Source organism: Macaca nemestrina, chromosome 11, assembly GCF_043159975.1.
Source record: "Macaca nemestrina isolate mMacNem1 chromosome 11, mMacNem.hap1, whole genome shotgun sequence".
NCBI classification, from domain to species: domain Eukaryota; kingdom Metazoa; phylum Chordata; class Mammalia; order Primates; family Cercopithecidae; genus Macaca; species Macaca nemestrina.
In genome coordinates, this window is record NC_092135.1 from 20,810,860 (window position 1) to 20,830,376 (window position 19,517).

Below are 19,517 nucleotides of genomic sequence, written 5' to 3' on the forward strand. Positions count from 1 at the left end.
GGGTTTTTTTTTTCAATTGTGTTTAAGGGATTTTGGATATGCTTTGTAAATTGTTAGTAAAAGGACCTATTTTCCATCTGTATTCTAAGTTGTTTTTTTTTCCTTCTTTTTAAATTTTTCAGGTCAGCCCTTCATAAACCCAGATGGGAGTCCAGTTGTGTATAATCCTCCTATGACTCAACAGCCAGTTAGACCCCAAGTGCCTGGACCTCCACAGCCACCTCTGCCAGCCCCACCTCAACAACCAGCAGCTAATCACATTTTCTCACAGGTGCACATATCCACGATTACATAATGCTAAGTTGACTAGCCTTTACATATTTGGGACTAAATTTGCTAATTAAAATTGAGATAGCCCAAGTAAGTATCTCTTAGAACTTTAATATTCTGCCACCAGTGATGTTCCACTCAATACTCATAGGAAAAGAGAGAGAACTTCAAAGACTTTTCCCCTGATAAATACCGAAAATATATTGGAAAGAAGAGAATTGTTTTAATCTTACGAGCCTGTCTGGTGAGTATTTTATCCCTATTTGACAACAGCAAGAAATGGACAACAGGAGGAATAAAAACAAAACTGAGATTGTTCATTGGCCCAGTGAGCAAAGTGAGTTGTTTTAAGATTCTACAGATTAAGCAGTTAAAAGAAACTGAGATAGGCTGCTCAGGTTCTACAAGATACTCTTCATCCATTCTACCTACCCTATGAAAGACAAAGCGATTCTGAGTTAGAATTCCCAAAAGTACTCTCAATAATATTTTGAGTTTGTAAAAATGTTTAGAATTTATACATTCATTTCACATTTGGTCTTTTTCCCCTAAAGATGTAATATCCACCTTTGGCGAACTTGATTATACCAGTATGAACTCTTATTTTTATTCTAACTTTTTTTTTTTTTTTTTTTTGGCCCAGGCTGGATGTAGTGGGATTACAGGCGTAAGCTACTGCGCCCGGTTTATTCTAACTTTTAAAGGTTGTTTAACGTATCAAAGTTTATGTAGTTATATCTCTTTTTCCCTGCAAGACTCTAAATATTTCATTGGTGAAAACATGCAGAGTGATTTTGTATGAAAGAAGTATGATGGGCCAGGCGCAGTGGCTCACGCCTGTAATCCCAGCACTTTGGGAGGCCGAGGCAGGCGGATCACCTGAGGTCAGGAGTTCGAGCCCAGCCTGGCCCAAACAGTGAAACCCCATCTCTCCTAAAAATACAAAAATTAGTCAGGTGTAGTGGTGTGCCCCTATAGTCCCAGCTACTTGGGAGGCTGAGGCAGAAGAATCACTTGAACCTGGGAGGTTGCAGTAAGCCGAGATCAGGCCATTGCACACCAGCCTGGGTAACAGAGCAAGACTCTGTCTCAAAAAAATAATTAAATAAATAAGTGAGTATCCCTTAAAAAAAGAAGAAGAAGAAGTATGATGACAAACTTGAACTGGAGAAATTTCATTAATTTTGCTCACAAATGATATCATTTGTATTCCTGGGTTGAAGAACGTACAAGTTTAATTATATTTAATGGTGTGAAAGTCATAAAAAATAATTGTACTTCTGGCAATTAAGACTCCTAATACTGGGCAAGGCAGTTTTTTTTAAAAGAAGAAGAACTTACAGGCTTTGGATACACTTCTAAGACCATACAAATCAGTTAATGTATGTAGAAGAGATTACCTGAAACTATTTCCACAGACTCCCATATTCCCCTCCCAATCCCATTTGGTTACATACACTGAGCTTGCATAAAACTTCTTCCCTGGCTTTCTCTGTCTTGGCTTCAGTCAGCTTGGTCCCAAAGAGTTTCCTCTTTATTATGCAGTCATGTAGTTGTCTTTGCAGTGCCATGTATTTCACCAGGAGCTTTAAAGCACTAATTTTCATTTGGTTTCATTTTTATTTAAATTTCAGTGGAAATAATGTCAATCTGGCAACTTTAAAAAACTCTGGGATTTATCTTTTCAGATTATTATCTCTTAGAACTTTGTCTGATTTAGTTATAAGAGACAGTTCTAAATGAAGGTGTAGGCCACCTAATTTAGAAACAGATGCTTTAATGAGCTATAATTTGAATTCTTGGGGTATTCACCAAATTTCATAACTTATTTTTCTAGCATTGCTCCAAGTGTTTCAGGTAACGCATCATCAGATCCAGAAACAGAGACTCAAAGAACAAGTGATTCTAAATAAATATCTTTTGCACAATCTGAAATAATTCATCAGTGAGATTTCAAATAACCAAACAAAATAATGCTATGATTTCCAAAGCCTGCAGAAGAGCTACTTTTTTTGGACGTAACATAAAACCAGTTACTTTAGGTGGATGTTGTTTTGCAGCGAATTGCAATTCAAGTAGGAAAAGGATTGTGCTAAGACTTTTTCTTCTCTAAATGGTGTCAGAATTTCACTTTCACAGTTTTTTTCATTACTCTCTGAAACTCAGGAAGACATTAATTCATACCCTTGGTGCTCTTAGTACTTTCCTTAATCCCGCAGCTGACTAAAACTTTTGTTTCATCTGACAATTACATAGGAGGTCAAGTCATCTGAAAGTTATGTCTTAATGGTCATCTGACTTAATAACACATCAAGTAGTCTGTTCTTGAAAATTCTAAATCTATTGCACCTCATGTAGTATAATATGTACTGTCATCCATTAGGAAGCTCACTTATTTCTAGCCATGAGTTTTGTGAGGAACCAGATGCTACTTTATGGATCTTTCAGCTTTTACTGAAAGATTTTTTTAATGCTTTAATTATAGTTTTTTTGCTTTATTTTAAGTTTATCTAAGCCTTTGTTTTTTAGAAACCATGGTGTTGATTTTGTGGTAAAAGTGCAACTCAAATCATTATCTAATATCTCTCATGTTATAGACAAACAATGTCTATCTTAGTTGACATAGAAGTTCTCTATTTAAACTATTGCCTGAACAATCTTAAAGTATTGTCTTCAGAGATATTGTTCAGAAGGAGATGCATGAATATACATTTTAACTAAGAGTTTTCATCAAGTAAGATTCCCTGGGTTCCTCATCTACTTGCTTATGTGACTGTCTACAAGTCACTTAATTGACCTTAGTCTGATTGCCTTCTGTAAAGTGGGTTGCTATAGTCTTTACCCAATATGTATATTACCTTTTTTGTAATAAAGAGTATAAATATGAGAAAATTAAACAGATGCCAATTTTAGTTAGTAGATGGCCAGCTGTATTCCCAAGATTGAAAAGTGATTACAACTTCTTTTAAAAAATAACACCTGTTTTTGAGTGCCCCCGGGAAACATAAAACCTTTTTTTCCAGAAACTCAGGAATATTTGATTAACGGCCAGAGATTTTAAGTAACTAGTTTCTCAGCTCCTAACATGTACTATCTTAATAGAAATGTGTTTAATTACAAAGGAAGTGTTTATCTTCCTTATATAAAAGAGATGTGTTTGTGTGTGTGTGTGCATGTGTCTGTATGTATATGTGTGTTGTTCCTTAGGCTATCATTCTTAATAGTTCCCACTGTATTTTTTTACCCAGTGCATTTTTCTTATAAAATTGCTGGCCGGGCACGGTGGCTCAAGCCTGTAATCCCAGCACTTTGGGAGGCCGAGACGGGTGGATCACGAGGTCAGAAGATCGACACCATCCTGGCTAACCCGGTGAAACCCTGTCTCTACTAAAAAAATACAAAAAAACTAGCCGGGCGCGGTGGCGGGCGCCTGTAGTCCCAGCTCCTCGGGAGGCTGAGGCAGGAGAATGGGGAACCCAGGAGGCGGAGCTTGCAGTGAGCCGAGATTGCGCCACTGCACTCCAGCCTGGGCAACAGAGCGAGACTCAGTCTCAAAAAAAAAAATAAAATAAAATAAAATAAAATTGCTAAAAGTTAGGGGCTTTGGTCCCAAAAGACTGCTTAATTTTGCCTTATCAGTAGGGTAATTGTAACAGTTATTGTGTAAGTTATTGCTGTCTGATAGTAAGAATGAAGTTTTTCATTTATGATTTAGTATTATACTGCAAAATAGGGCAGCCCTTTCATAAAATAATGAGAAGTAGTTTTGCTTTGACTGACTTAACCCAGGGGTCTTGGTTAAATAATAGGATTCAAAATGCCTAAATCACCTGTTCCCATTAATCTATAATAAAGAAATATTTTATTGCAAAAAATTATCCTCCTAATTATGTAATAAATTCAGGCATACATGTTTTTGAAACTTTTACTGTATTAGAATTTCTTCACTTTGTATTGTTTTTGTTGTTTCCTATGTTGTTATATTTTAAATGACTTTATAAATGTAGTTAAAGCTATTGCCAAAAAAGTGTAAATTTCCATTTTATGCAATTCTTCTAACGTTTTATTCTGACATTAACATTGTTTGCCAACCTGTTATTCTTTAGCCTGTTCATCCTCTGCAGTCCTCTTCACAGCCTGTTCAGTACTCTACAGCCCCTTACCCATCCCCGCTCCTGCCAGTCTCACCCACCCAGCAATACTCCGTGGTACTATATCTCTATTCACCTCCTGCGTTGTTTCTGTGGGTGGATGTGTGATGAGTGCTCAAGAGTGTCATTAATGTAATACGATCTTCTGTGATTTTTTTGAGTCAGGTTTACATATGTATCTAAAAAAAGTATTTCTAATTCATAGTAGAAATAATTTATTCTGTTCCATAAAATATTGGTTATAGTGGCTTATTATGGTGATTGTTTAATCTTTTCCTGCTTTTTCATAATGAAAGAATTTTCAGGTTGATTATTCTAGTCCTAATACGTTTCAGCAACTTTCTCATTGAGACCAGTGCAGGATCTGTGCTGTCCTGGGATGGTAGCTTTCATCTGAGTTTAGGCATTGTATTTTCTCACCAACACTGAAGGTCCAGTAGACTCAGTACCAGTTCTTAGGGCGAGTTGTAGCTTACATCTACAGAGGACTTCTAAGTGTATTTTCTAAGAAGATTTCTGGATATTTAATCTGTGACTGTAAAGTAATGATACTTTCTTCAATCCAAAGTATGCCCCCAATTTTTATTGGAATAAGAAAATGACTTTTTTCCAAGGTGACTTTGAGAGTGGTATACAGTTATGGTACTTCTATTAACAATATTTGATCATATAATATTGAAATTACAGTTCATAGGTACATTTTTTTCTTTTTGAAAGCATTCACTAAGTTAGGCTAATAGTGCTAGAGTATGTCAGAGTGACTATTTGGGAAGAGAAAAACCATATATTTTCAATCATTAAATCAGGCGTCTCCTTTCAGTCCTTTATCTTCTCCATAGCCTTAATTTTCTTCGGAAAATCCAGTAGATCTAGAAACTGCAGACATGGCAGCTTTGATCTGATGACTCAATTGCCACAATTTTGTGTTAACCTTTTAACAAAATGTGGTATATTTTGTTGCCAGTCTGTAGTTTCTTGGGAATAGGGAGCATTTTAACCCTATATCATCATTTCAGTTATATTTTTCTGGAACAATAAGAGCTGGTCCTTATCCTGTTGAATTAGAGAAATGTTTGTCAAATAGCACATAAATCATAACCCTTGTCTTGGTAGGGCACCATTTAGCAAAAGCATAGGAAACTGTCATTTGACTTACATTTGTCAAATTATCTGACTTCCAGAACAGACTGAAAAACACAAGGGAAGAATGGAATGTATGGCCAAATTATTTCTGAAAGATTAGAGAAAGGACTGTGTAGTTGGATTTTATGTATTTAATTTCTACAAGTAATTTTCATGGTTAGGGATACAAAAATGCATAGAATTTGAATTTTGCCTTCTAGGAAGAGGGGAGATAATTTAAAGCAAAACTAATTAGTACCTTGCTCATTGCTTGGTTTTTGAAGTCCTTTCAGAAAATACTAATTGTATAATATGAACATGGCCAATTTCACTTCTACATTCTAATGTTAACTTTCATCTTCATTTAAATAAATGTCTTCATGTTTTAATGTGAAATGTTGTACCCTACTCTTTTCTGCATGTTGTACATCCCCATTAGATATATTTTTTAAATAATTTATAATGACAGCATTGTAATATTCAACAATAGAGTTGTCATTTTTTTGAAGCTTCACTCTGTTACATTATTGCTGTTGTAGAGATATATAATTTCCATAATATGTACCACTGTACCTTATTTTAAAATAGGAAGTATTTTTCTTTGATAAGTTTGGCCTATGTGTAGAAGGCTTACTAATTTTTGACTTGTTCCTTTTTTAGCAGGATAACCTTGGGTCTCAGTTTAGTCACATGAGTCTTGCTCGCCAGCCATCTACTGATGGTTCTGACCCTCATACCACCATGTTCCAGTCCACTGTGGTTCTTCAGTCTCCACAGCAGTCTGGTTATATCATGACAGCAGCCCCTCCACCACATCCTCCTCCACCGCCACCACCACCACCTCCTCCTCCTCCCCTACCACCTGGGCAGCCAGTCCCTACTGCTGGATATTCTGCCTCTGGTCATCCTGTCAGCCAGCCTGTGCTCCAGCAGCAGGGATATATTCAGCAGCCATCACCACAGGTATATTGCTTTTTAACCTTTTCTTTCTTGTGGAAACCTCTCACTTAAGATCAGTTTTAACTTCAAAGAACTTGTTTTTAAATTCTCATGAAGAGAATTTGTCAGAGTCTATAAACAAAGCATATAGTCATCTTTCCTCCTCTGGAGATTTTCATACACGTGCTAAGCAACCATATGACAGGTAAATGCTCCAGTTGGTTGGTAAAGTATGTGAGCTTTAAGGGTTTTTTTTCTGACTGAGAGGTATGGGTTTCTAAAAAACTAACCTAAGGGAAACACAATAAAGTGTAAATCCACTGTAAAAATAAAATGGTAAGGCAGGGCACAGTGGCTCACACCCGTAATCCCAGCACTTTGTGAGGCTGAGGCAGACTCACAGGGCTGGACTTGAGCCTAGGAGTTGGAGACCAGCCTGGGCAACATGGCGAAACTTTTGAATGTTTAACTGACTTTTAATTTCTGAAACAGACTATCCTTATATGTCGTGGGATTCAGTTTGCTAATATTTGTTAAAGATTTTTGCATCTATGTTCATGAAGGATATTGGTCTGCAGTTTGCTTGTAGTATTTTTGGTTGTACTCTCTGGGTGGTACTAGCCTTAAAATGAGTTGGGCATTGTTCCCTCCTCCTTTATTTTCTAAAGGTGTTTGTGTAGGATTGATGTTACTTCTCACATGTTTGCCAGAATTCATCAATGAATTCATCTATAACTGGAGATTTTTTGCAGGGAAGGTTTTTAAATTACAAATTTAATTTCTTAGTAGATATAAAAGGATTCCAGTTCTCTGTTTCTCTTTGGACTAATTGTCATAATTTGTGTCCATTTCATGTTTCAAGCTTGTCATAAAATTGTTCTTAATATCCCCTTATGCTTTTAATATCTTTAGGATCTTAGTGGTGTTCCCTCTTTATTTCTTGATATGGGAATTTTACACTCTCGTTTTTGTTTATTAATTTAACCAGATGGTTTATCAATTCTTTTGATGTTCTTTAAAAAAAAAAAAAAAAAAAAAAAACCGGTCGGAGGTGGTGGCTCACGCTTGCGATCCCAGCCCTCTGGGAGGCTGAGGCAGGTGGATCACTTGAGGTCAGGAGTTCATGACCAGCCTGGCCAACATGGTGAAACACTTTTTCTACTGAAAATACAAAAATTAGCCAGGCATGGTGGTGCACGCCTGTAATCCCAGCTACTGGGGAGGCTGAGGCAGGAGAATCACTTGAACCCAGGACATGAAGGTTGCAGCGAGCCGAGATTGAGCCACTGCCCTCCAGCCTGGGCAACAGAGCGAGACTCCATCTCAAAAAAAAAAAAGTTTCATGAATTTTTATGATTTTATTTTCAGCGATTTTAGATTTTTCTTCTTTCTAATAGAAGTTTTTAATGCTATAAATTTCTTTTTTTTTTTTTTTAATGCTGCAAATTTCTAAGCAACATTTTGGTGCTATCCACAAATTTGGATATGTAGCATGTTAGTTATTATTTAGTTTAAAATGTTTTGTTTTTTAGGAGGACTTTTTATGACCCGTGACTTACTTAGAAGTATGTTATTTAATTTCCAAATATTTAGGGGCTTTCTAAATACCTTTCGTTATTGATTGCTATTTTAATTATATGTGGTCAGAGAGCTCACTCTTTTAAGATTTCAGTGTTTTGAGCCGGACACAGTAGTTATGTCTGTAATCCCAGCACTTTGGGAGGCCAAGATGGGCAGATCACTTGAGGTCAGGAGTTTGAGACCAACTTTGCCAACATGGTGAAACCCCATCTCTAATAAAAATACAAAAATTAGCTGGGCATGCTGGTGTGCACCTGTAATCCTAGCTTCTCGTGAGCGTGAGGCAGGAGAATTATTTGAACCCGGTAGGCAGAGGTTGCAGTGAGCTGAGAATTCGTGTTCTAATATTTTAGTGTTATGTGTTTTTTTGTTCAGGATTTTTTTGTGAGGCAGGGCATTTTGATTTTTTTATTGAAATTCACATAATATAAAATTAACCATTTAACCATTTTTATGTGAACATTTTAGTTGCATTTAGTACATATTCACAGTGTTGTACAACCACCACTTCTGTTTGGTTCCAAAACATTTTCATCACTCCAAAAGGAAACCCCATACCTGTTAGCAGTTGCTACTTATTGCCCCATTTCCCAGCCTCTGGCAACCACCAATCTGCTTCTGTCTCCTGTGGATTTACCTATTCTGAATAGTTGATATTAATGGAATCAGGCGACCTGTTACCTTTTGTGTCTGACTTAATTCACTTAACATAATATTTACAAAGTTGTAGCTTAGGCCTGCGCCACATTGTAGTTTAGGCCCGTGCCACATTGTAGCTTAGGCCTGTGCGCTCGCACGCACACACACAGTGGCACACTATTCATACTTAAAATGTATTCGGCCGGGCGTGGTGGCTCAAGCCTGTAATCCCAGCACTTTGGGAGGCCGAGACGGGCGGATCACTGGGTCAGGAGATCGAGACTATCCTGGCTAACACGGTGAAACCCCGTCTCTACTAAAAAATACAAAAAACTAGCCGGGCGAGGTGGTGGGTGCCTATAGCCCCAGCTACTCGGGAGGCTGAGGCAGGAGAATGACGTGAACCTGGGAGGCGGAACTTGCAGTGAGCTGAGATCCGGCCACTGCACTCCAGCCTGGAGGACAGAGCGAGACTCCGTCTCAAAAAAAAAAAAATAAAAAAAATAAAATAAAATAAAATAAAATGTATTCATACTTAAAAATCTGTTCACACTATTCATAATTTACTTTTTTATCCATTAATTGAAATTTGGAATCTTTTCTTTTCTTTCTTTCTTTCTTTTTTGTTTGTTTATTTATTTATTTATTTTGAGATAGTCTCTCTTTGTTGCCCAGGCTGGAATGCAGTAGTGTGATCTCGGCTCACTGCAACCTCCACCTGCCAGGTTCAAGCAATTCTCCTGCCTCAGCCTCCCGAGTAGCTGGGATTACAGGCATGAGCCACCACACCCAGCTAATTTTTGTATTTTTAGTAGAGACAGTGTTTCACCATTTTGACCAGGCTGGTCTGGAACTCCTGACCTCGAGTGATCCGCCCACCTCGGCCTCCCAAAGTACTGGGATTACAGGCATGAGCCACCACACGTGGCCAAAATTTGGAATGTTTTCATCTTTTGTTTCTGTAAATAGTGCTGTTTTCAATATGTAGGTACATGTATTTTTTTAATACCTGTTTTCAGTTTTTTGGAGTATGTGTGTATATGTATTAAATGTATGTCTGTGTGTGTGTGTGTGTGTGTGTATATATATATATTTGTCTTTTTATTATTGAGCTAAGAGCTCTTTATGTATTCTGGATACTAGACCCTTGTCAGATAAGTGATATGCAATTATTTTGACTCATTCTGTAAAATTGTCTTTTTAGTTTCTTAATAATGTTCTTTTTTTTTTTTTTTTTTTTTTTTTTTTTTTTTTTTTTTTTTTGAGACGGAGTCTTGCTCTGTAACCCGGGCTGGAGTGCAGTGGCCAGATCTCAGCTCACTGCAAGCTCCGCCTCCCGGGTTTACGCCATTCTCCTGCCTCAGCCCCCCGAGTAGCTGGGACTACAGGCGCCCGCCACCTCGCCCGGCTAGTTTTTTGTATTTTTAGTAGAGACGGGGTTTCACCATGTTAGCCAGGATGGTCTCGATCTCCTGACCTCGTGATCCGCCCGTCTCGGCCTCCCAAAGTGCTGGGATTACAGGCTTGAGCCACCGCGCCCGGCCCTTAATAATGTTCTTTGATGGATAAAAGTTTTTTAATTTTGGTAAAGTTCACTTTATCCATTTTTTTCTTTTATTTCTCGTGCTTGTGGTGTCATATCTAAGAATTTGTTGCCAAAACAAAGGTCACGAAAATGTAGTCCTGTCTTTTAAGTGCTTTGTTTTTAGCTCCTAGGTCATTTATTTATCCATTTTGAGTTAATTTTTGAATATGGTGTGAGGCAAGAGTTCATCTTCATTCTTTTTCAAGTATATATCTGGTTATTCTAGCATTATTTGTTGAAGATACTTTTCTTTCCCCATTAAATAACTTTGGAATCCCTGTCAAATATCCATTGACCATAAATGTAAGGGTTTTTTCCTGGGCTTTCACTTTTACCACATTATGTATTTCTACCCTTTTGCCAGTACTACATTGTTTTCATTGCTGTGGCTTTGTAGTCACTTTTAAAAATGGAAAGAGTGAGTACTCCTACTCTGTTCCTCTTCAAAATTGTTTTTAGTATTCAGGCTTCTTGCGGTTCCATATGAATTTGAGAATGGGCTTTTCTGTTTCTGCAAAAAAAGACCATTGGCGTGTTGATAGGTATTGCGTGGAATATGTAGATCTCTTTGATATTATTGCCATACTGACTATTAAATTTTCCAGTCTTAAATGAGCATGGGGTGTTTTTTCATTTACTCTGGTCATCATTGATTTCATATTCTATTGCTTTGGGACTTGTCTATTTCCCTGTTCTATCAGTTTTTTATAGTATTTGAAGCTATATTAAGCAATTTATATTTATCATGTCTTCCTGATATATTGACTCATACATAATGTTTTTCTCTGTCTCTAATAGTATTTCTTGAAACCTATTTTATCTGACATTATAGAGTGTCATTCTTTTGAGTAACAGTTAAATGGTATGTCTTTTTCTACCTTACTTGCAACCCCTATATTTAAAGTGTCTTTCATTTATGGTTATTAGTTGGGTTCTGCCTCTTTATACAATGATTTCAGTGTCATTAGACCCTTTAAATTTAATGTATTTTTGACATAGTTAGATTCAGGTATGCCACATTGCTATTTTTTTTATTTGCCCTATCTGTATTTTATTCTACTTTCCTGCATTTTATATTATTTGAACTTTTTTAAAATAATATTGAATACTTTACGAATTTCTGTGTCATCCTTGTGCAGTGTCCATGCTAATCTTCTCTGTATTGTTCCAATTTTATTATATGTGCTGCCGAAGTGAGCATTTCAGTTCACTTTCTTTAGTATTGTCTTTTTAGGTACATCCCCTTGAATTTTCTGAATGTTTTTGTTTTTCTAGGGACTGTGTTATCTACCTTTATCTACCTTTACCTTATCAAAATCTACTTCAAGTTAATATTGAAATTTCAAGTAAAATGTAGCAGCCTTACAACAGTATAATTCCATTCACATTCTCCATCCTATTGCTGTTGTTGCCATATACATTGCATCTCTATATAGTATATACCAAAATTAGTGTTAATCATTTTTGCCTTAAAAGAGATATTGGCAGCCGGGCACAGTGGCTCACGCCTGTAATTCCAACACTTTGGGAGGCTGAGGCAGGCAGATCACTTGAGGTCAGGAGTTCGAGACCAGCCTGACCAACATGGTGAAACCCCATCTCTACTAAAAATACAAAAAAAAAATTAGGCCGGGCGCGGTGGCTCAAGCCTGTAATCCCAGCACTTTGGGAGGCCGAGACGGGCAGATCACGAGGTCAGGAGATCGAGACCATCCTGGCTAACACAGTGAAACCCCGTCTCTACTAAAAGATACAAAAAACTAGCCGGGCAAGGTGGTGGGCGCCTGTAGTCCCAGCTACTCAGGAGGCTGAGGCAGGAGAATGGCGTAAACCCGGGAGGCGGAGCTTGCAGTGAGCCGAGATCCGGCCACTGCACTCCAGCCTGGGCAACAGAGCCAGACTCCATCTCAAAAAAAAAAAAAAAATTAACCAGGCATGGTGGCAGGCACCTATAATCCCAGCTACCTTGGGAGGCTGAGGCACGAGAATTGCTTGAACCTGGGTGGCAGAGGTTGCGATGAGAGGTTGAGATCATGCCACTGCACTTCTGGGCCACAGAGCGAGACTCCATCTCAATTTTAAAAAGAGAGAGATACTGGCCAGGCACAGTGGCTCAAGCCTGTAATCCTAGCACTTTGGGAGGCCAAGATGTGCGGATCACTTGAGGTCAGGAGTTGGAAACCAGCCTGGCCAACATGGTGAAACCCCATCTCTACTAAAAATACCAAAAAAAAAAAACATAGCCAGGTGTGGTGGCAGGCACCTGTAATCCCAGCTACTCAGGAGACTGAGGCAGGAGAATTGCTTAAACCTGGAAATTGGAGGTTGCAGTAAACTGAGATTGCACCACTTTACTTCAGCCAAATCCAAATCCAGCCAAATAAAAAAGATATCTTCTTTAATTAAAGGAAAATAAACTCAGGATTTAGATTACTTTCTGATACCTCCAGGAACAGTTAAGGGATCCCGTATGTATTGTGTCTATTTTAATGCTTCAAAGACAGGAGATCTACAGTAAATTTGAGAGATTCTTGGCTAAAAACTAACCTAGGAATGTTACACCTGGCTGGTTTTCAGATGAGATGAGCACTCTTTAAGATCGCCACAGATCTGTGTTCTTTTTACAAATAACCCAATCAGAAGAGTAGAGTGTGAGCAAGCCCATGACACTGTTGAAGTTAACTTACCCACGTGCTTCTGTAATACCGGATTAGGTGTTTATTCTTCACCCCAAACAAGGTCAGATTAAGAGAACTTCATAACTAATAGTAATAGCTCTGGAAGGAAAAATAAATCAAGATAGTCTTGATGGCATTTTAATTTGCATTAGAAATATGGTCATGCATCATTTAATGATAGAGATACTTTCTGAGAAATGCATCTCTAGTGGGTTTTGTCATTGTGTGAATGTCACAAAGTGTATTTGCACACACCTAGATGGTGTAGCCCTCTACACAACCTAGGTTATATGGTATAGCCTACGAGCTACAAACCTATACAACATGTTACTGTACTAAATACTATAGGCAGTTATATAACAATGATAAGTATTTGTGTATCTAAACATATGTAAACCGAAAAGGTACGTAAAAATATGATATAAAAGTTTTTTGTTTTTTGTTTTTTTTTTTGAGATGGAGTCTTGCTCTGCCGCCAGGCTGGAGTTCAGTGGTAAGAACTTAGCTCACCACAACATCCGCCTCCCTGGTTCAAGTGATTCTACTGCCTCAGCCCCTGAGTAGCTGAGACTACAAGGCGCGTGCCACAACACCCGGCTGACTTTTTGTATGTTTAGGAGAGACGGGGTTTGACTTTGTTGGCCAGGCTGATAAACTCGTAACCTCGTGATCTGCCTGCCTCGGCCTCCAAAAGTGCTGGGATTAACAGGCGTGAGCAACTGCACCCAGCCAAAAGATTTTTTTAAATGGTACACTGATATAGTGCAATTAACCATGTATGCAGCTTGCAGGACTGTAAGTTGTTCTAGGTGAGTCAGTGAGTGGTGAGTGAATGTGATGGCCTGGGACATTTTACTACTGTAGACTTCATAAACACTCTTCACTTAGGCTACACTTAATTTATCTAATACATTTTTCTTTCTTCAATAATAAACTAACCTTAGCTTACAGTAACTTTATAAACATTTTAATTCTTTTCACTTTTTTATTCTTAGGTAATAAAACTTAGCTTAAAACACAAATACATTGTACAGCTATACAGAAATATTTTCTTTATATCCTTATTCTAAAACTTTTCTTTTATGAATTTTTAAATTTTCTTTCTCTTTAATTTTTTTAATTAAAAACTAAGATACAGACGTGCATATTAGCCTAGGCCTACTCAGTTCAGGATCATCAGCATCATTGTCTTCCACCTCCACATCTTGTCCCTCTAGAAGGTCTTCAGAGGTGGTAACACATGTGGAGCTGTCATCTCCTATGATAACAATGCCGTCTTCTGAAATACCTCCTGAAAGACCTACCTGAGTCTGTGTGTGTGTGTGTGTGTGTGTGTGTGTGTGTGTGTGTGTGTGTGTGTGTGTGTTTGGTTTGGGTTTTGTTTTGGTTTTTTGTTTTTTGTTTTTTGAGACAGGGTCTCACTTTGTCACCCAGGCTGGAATGCAATGGCACGATCTTGGCTCACTGAAGCCTCAACCTCCCAAATTCAAGCAGTTCTCCCACCTCAGCCCCCCAAGTAGCTGGGACTACAGACACGCGCATCACACCTGGCTAATTTTTGTATTTTTTGTAGAGACAGGGTTTCACCATGTTGCCCAGGCTGGTCTCGAACTCCTGAGCTCAAGTGATCCACCCAAAGTGCTAGGATTACAGGTGTGAGCCCCTGCCCCCCGGCCCTGAATCTGTTTTGTAGTTTTTAATAAGTAGCAGGACATTCTTTTTAAGACAGGCTCTAGCCACTGTCACTCAGGCTGGAGTGCAGTGGTGCAAGCACTGCTCACTTGCAGCTGTGACCTCCTGGGCTCAAGTAATCCCCACCTCAGCCTCCGAGTATCCAGGACTACAGGCATGTGCGCCACCACACCTAGCTATTTTTTTAATTTTCAGTAGTGATAGGGTCTCACTGTGTGGCCCAGCCAGATTTCGAACTCCTGGGCTCAAGCAGTCCTCCCGCCTCAGCCTCCCAAAGGGCTGGCATTACAGGCGTGAGCCGCCAAACCCGGCCCAGAAGGACTACATTCTAAAATAATAGTTAAAAATGTAGTAAATACATAAACCAATAATAGCCATTTATTATCATTACCAAGTCTTACATACTGTCTGCTATACTTTTAAACAACTGCTAGCACAGTAGGACTACAGACATGTGAGTGATGTATTATGCTATGACATCACTGGGTGATAGGAATTTTTCAGCTTCTTTATAATCTTAGGGGGCCGCCATCATATATGCAATCTGTCATTAACCAAAATGTCACTTTGTGATACATGACTGTATGAGAAAAATTAAAGAATGGAACCAATATAACTGTGCATTAATGTGGGAATGGATAAAATAGTTTATACAATGAATGTTCTTCAGCAGTTAAATTGAATGAGCTAGCTGTATATGTTTCAATAAAGAAAGATGTCTCAAAAACAATATGAATTGCAAAATAAGTTTCATGAAGTTATATGTAGTTGAGTTTCCCTTCTTTGAAAAGCCTGGGACCAGAAGTTTCAGTTTTTTTTTTTTCTTTGGATTTTGGAATATTTGCATATATGCAATGAGATATCTTGGGATAGGGCCCAAAATCTAAAACCAAGTTCATTTGTTTCATATACATCTTATACACACAGCCTTAAGGTAATATAAGCAATATTTTAAGTAACTTCATGCATGACGTAAAGTTTTGACTGTAACCTGTCACATGAGGTCACGTGTGGAGTTTCTTTTTGTGTACTGACATGATATGATGCTTTTGGCATCATGTTGGTACTCAGAAAGTTAAAGATTTTGGAGTATTTCAGATTTTGGACATTTGGATTTTTAAAGTGCTCGGCCGGGTGCAGTGGCTTATGCCTGTAATCCCAGCACTTTGGGAAGCTGAGGTGGGCAGATCACTTGAGGTCAGGAGTTTGAGACCAGCCTGGCCAACATGGTGAAACCCCATCTCTACTGAAAATAGAAAAATTAGCCAGGCATGGTGGTGCACACCTATAATCCCAGCTACTCAGGAGGCTGAGGCAGGAGAATTGTTTGAACCTGGGAGGCGGAGGTTGTGGTGAGCCGTGATCGCAGCACTACACTCCAGCCTGGGCAACAGAACAAGACTCCACCTCCAAAAAAAAAAAAAAAAAAACTAAAAATAAATAAAATACTAATAAATGTAAGGATAATAGATACATAGTAAACAGATATATATAGTAAAATCACCAACTACAGAATAATGGCTTCTACGGAAGTTAAGAGTAAAGGAAATAGGGTGAGTCTTTAGCTAATTAAGTAATGTTTGGTTTTGTAAGAGATCTGAAGGAAATATGGCAAAAAAATTAAAATCTAAATATGATTGGTGACACATTAGTTACCTTTTTATGCATACTGTATGTTTGAATTTTTTAAAAAATTTCAGTTAAATTTAAGAAAAAGCAGTTTTCGGATGATTAGTGCTAAAAAGAATTATTATTCATTAAACTCTGATCTTCCTCACAGGAAAACATGTAATGCAAGTAAAATTGATTTTTTTTCCCACAATATTTATGATCCTAGATGCCAGCCTGTTATTGCACTCCAGGCCACTATCACTCCAGCCAACCTCAGTATCGCCCAGTCCCTTCTGTTCATTACAATTCACATCTAAACCAACCACTGCCACAACCTGCACAGCAGACAGGTGAGTTGTGTTTCTTATGTCATAACTTCTGAGCCATGCTTTTTCCCATCTTCTATTTCAGTATTGCTCTTAAGTAGTACCTACTCAGTCTCTCAGGATCTCAAATATGTTCATACATATGAATTTGCAAACCAGTGAGATTAAAAGAGTGAGCAAATCTCAGCATCCTCTGGAAAGTACTACAGTGTCAGGTCTACATGCTAAAGGGTTGGGAGTATCTGGGAATATCTTAAGCAGTTTTTTAAGTGGCTGCCATCTCTCACTGCCATTGAAATTGAAGCTGTCTTTGCAGCCTGATAAATCACCTATGGTAACAGCAAGAGAGGCAAGGCAAGGCAAGATGACTTATCAATAGCTAACCAGAAGCAAAGATCAAAACCACCTAACTTGGATTGAGAACCCTAGTCTAGGGATGATATTTTGATCTTTTAGTAAGTATGCCTTTGAAAGAAATGATGTACTTAGCATATTTTCTGTGTTTTGCTTTTCAGTTTGTTGATTGATAGTGAAAAGTATTTTTAAACAAAATACAATCTAAGGCCACTTAAATGAAATTTATTAAAACTCAGCATTGTTTTTGTTTTAGCACTCTGCAGATTTTCTTCAAGCATTCAGTGAAAACAATTTTGATCTCAGTGTATAAAACTATCTTACTAATTTTTTAATGAACTCATTTCTCTATATGCTTCTCACCTAGATGTGTACTTCCCAGATGTTTAATAAGGTATTTATTCAGCCTTTTATAACTCTAGGAGTTGAAGTAGAATTTTATCATTGGTTTCTTTAGAGCTTTCTTAACTGCTTTTCACTATTGGAGGCTCCCAGACTATGTGAGTGTGACTCACTGAGGAACCCATAACCTCCACCTCCACTGAGGCTGTTTACTACTCTTGATATTGTGTGAAACTCTTCAGGGTTACCACCAGTTTAGGAGAAGCATCTCTGCACTGGCCCATCTGGTGAATAGTAGTCATACTTCTCTTTACTGTTGCAGTCTTCAGTGATCAGTGTGACTCACTAACTTTCTTTGCTAGATATAGTTCATGCTTAGCGTAGCCATGCAGGATAACTTCCAGGTCCTTAATCTGGTACCCTTAGGAGTTGTCTCGTGGTTAGTTTACAGGTTCTCCCCTTTTTAATATGTTACTAGCCTTGTATGTACCTGTGACAAATGTTCTTCCAAAGAATGTTGAATACAAACATTCGTCATTTTAGCCAAGTTACAACTGTAGTTCCAAGCTACCTAAAATTTAATAATACAGTCCACATCAAATAATGTAACTAGTATATGATATAATTTCAAAAGGTATCAAAAATTATTCTCTGTTCGTGGGAACATTGGTTGTGATACTGCTCATTAGCTGGTATTGCTCATTAGCTTTATATACATTGGTGTTTTATTCAGAAACAATTTTCTGAATTTTTCTGGACCTCAAGTAGTATAATTTTCATTTTTTTTTTCTGATTTTTGTCTTCCAAAATTATAACACAGACTGTACCTGATGCCATAATAAAGAAATGTACCTTTATGCTACTCATTTAAATATCCTTGTGTGTGACTAATTAACTTAATTCATTAGTACATCCTAGGCAGGCAAAAATCCTTTGTTCTGTATTTGTGTTAGCTTACTAATTTTGTTCTTCAACATGGCAAAATTTTTATCCCTCTCCATGGTCAAACTGCCTGTAAAATCACTTTCAATCTCAAATTGGGACTAGTGTGCAAGTACAATTGCCTCTCTGCAAAAAAAAAAAAAAAAAAAAGACACTTAATGGAATACAACTAAATATGCCTGATCAGGGGTAAAAACATCTATGTGACAGATAGCATGTGTTTATTATTGGTGATATTTAATTGTGGGGTTTTCTCTGATGCTAGTTATGATGAGAAGGAAGAAACAATCAGATTGCATCTGAATAGTGCTACAGGCGCAAAAAAGAGAATCGTGTCTTTGAAAAATGTTTGACATTGTATTTGACTCTTTTGAGTCAGTCATAATATAGTAAAAACTAGACTTGTCCTTTCAGCTATTTTATATAGTATCCTCTTAACTTACAGCTTAAGTTAGTTGACTCATTCAGTTTGAAGAATAAAAGGAATAAATCCTCAAAACATTCTTATCTAAAAGAGAAAGGAATTTTGTTATGCTAATAAGTATCATAGATAATTTTCCTTTAAAGAAAAGTTCAGCAGTGCCAGTGCCAACTATTGTGTTGGTAATTGTATTGAATCTTTTCATAGAATTAGTGGGGATTTTAACTCTTTTTTAAAAGTTGTAATCTAAAGACTTTTCTATAGTTAGCTCATCGTTAATTTTTATGTCAAAACTTGCAGAAGGCCAGGCGTGGTGGCTAACACCTGTAATCCCACCACTCTGGGAGGCCGAGGCGGGTGGATCATCTGAGGTCAGGAGTTTGAGACCAGCCTGGCCAACATTATGCCACCCTGTGTCTACTTTAAAAATACAAAAAAAAAAAAAATTAGCCAGGCGTGGTGGCGCACACCTGTAATCCCAGCTACTTGGGAGGCTGAGGCAGGAGAATCATTTGAACCTGGAAGGCGGAGGTTCCAGTGAGCCGAGATGGCACCACTGCACTCCAGCCTGGGCAACAGAGTGAGACTCAGTCTCAAAATAAAAAAAAAAAATTAACAGAAAAGTATGTGTTAATGTTTGTATGTGCCCTAGTGTAGAAAAGTAAAATGTACTGGGAAATTAACAAGACAGTTTATTGTTTTTGAGGGTTTTTTACAGATATATAGCAATTACTGTCTCATAATTTACATTTTTATATGGAAACATACTTCTGGGATTCCTTTTGGCTTTTATTTTCTTACCTCTCTACATTCTACTATCCCAATCTGCTTAAAAATGAGAAATAATTTTTCATCTTATATTTT

The 19,517-nt window shown here is 37.7% G+C and overlaps 1 protein-coding gene and 1 non-coding gene across 19 annotated transcripts in view; one reads left to right on the plus strand and one right to left on the minus strand.

Annotated features, from left to right (window-relative positions):
• The window catches only part of LOC105492561 (R3H domain containing 1), a 126,892-nt gene that overhangs the window by 44,180 nt on the left and 63,195 nt on the right, over window positions 1-19,517 (plus strand). For 11 of the 18 annotated variants that reach the window (XM_011759780.3, XM_011759790.3, XM_011759792.3 and 8 more), the window contains 4 exons: window positions 123-271; window positions 4,377-4,478; window positions 6,204-6,506; window positions 16,495-16,618. In XM_011759780.3, coding sequence (XP_011758082.2) covers window positions 123-271; window positions 4,377-4,478; window positions 6,204-6,506; window positions 16,495-16,618 — 678 coding nt within the window. The remainder of the gene's footprint in view (window positions 1-122; window positions 272-4,376; window positions 4,479-6,203; window positions 6,507-16,494; window positions 16,619-19,517) is intronic. The other 7 variants (XM_024796248.2, XM_011759796.3, XM_071072648.1 and 4 more) reach the window with 3 other exon arrangements.
• Window positions 11,382-11,488, minus strand: LOC112428604 (U6 spliceosomal RNA). The gene has a single exon (XR_003020643.1). It is a non-coding gene; the product is annotated as a U6 spliceosomal RNA (small nuclear RNA).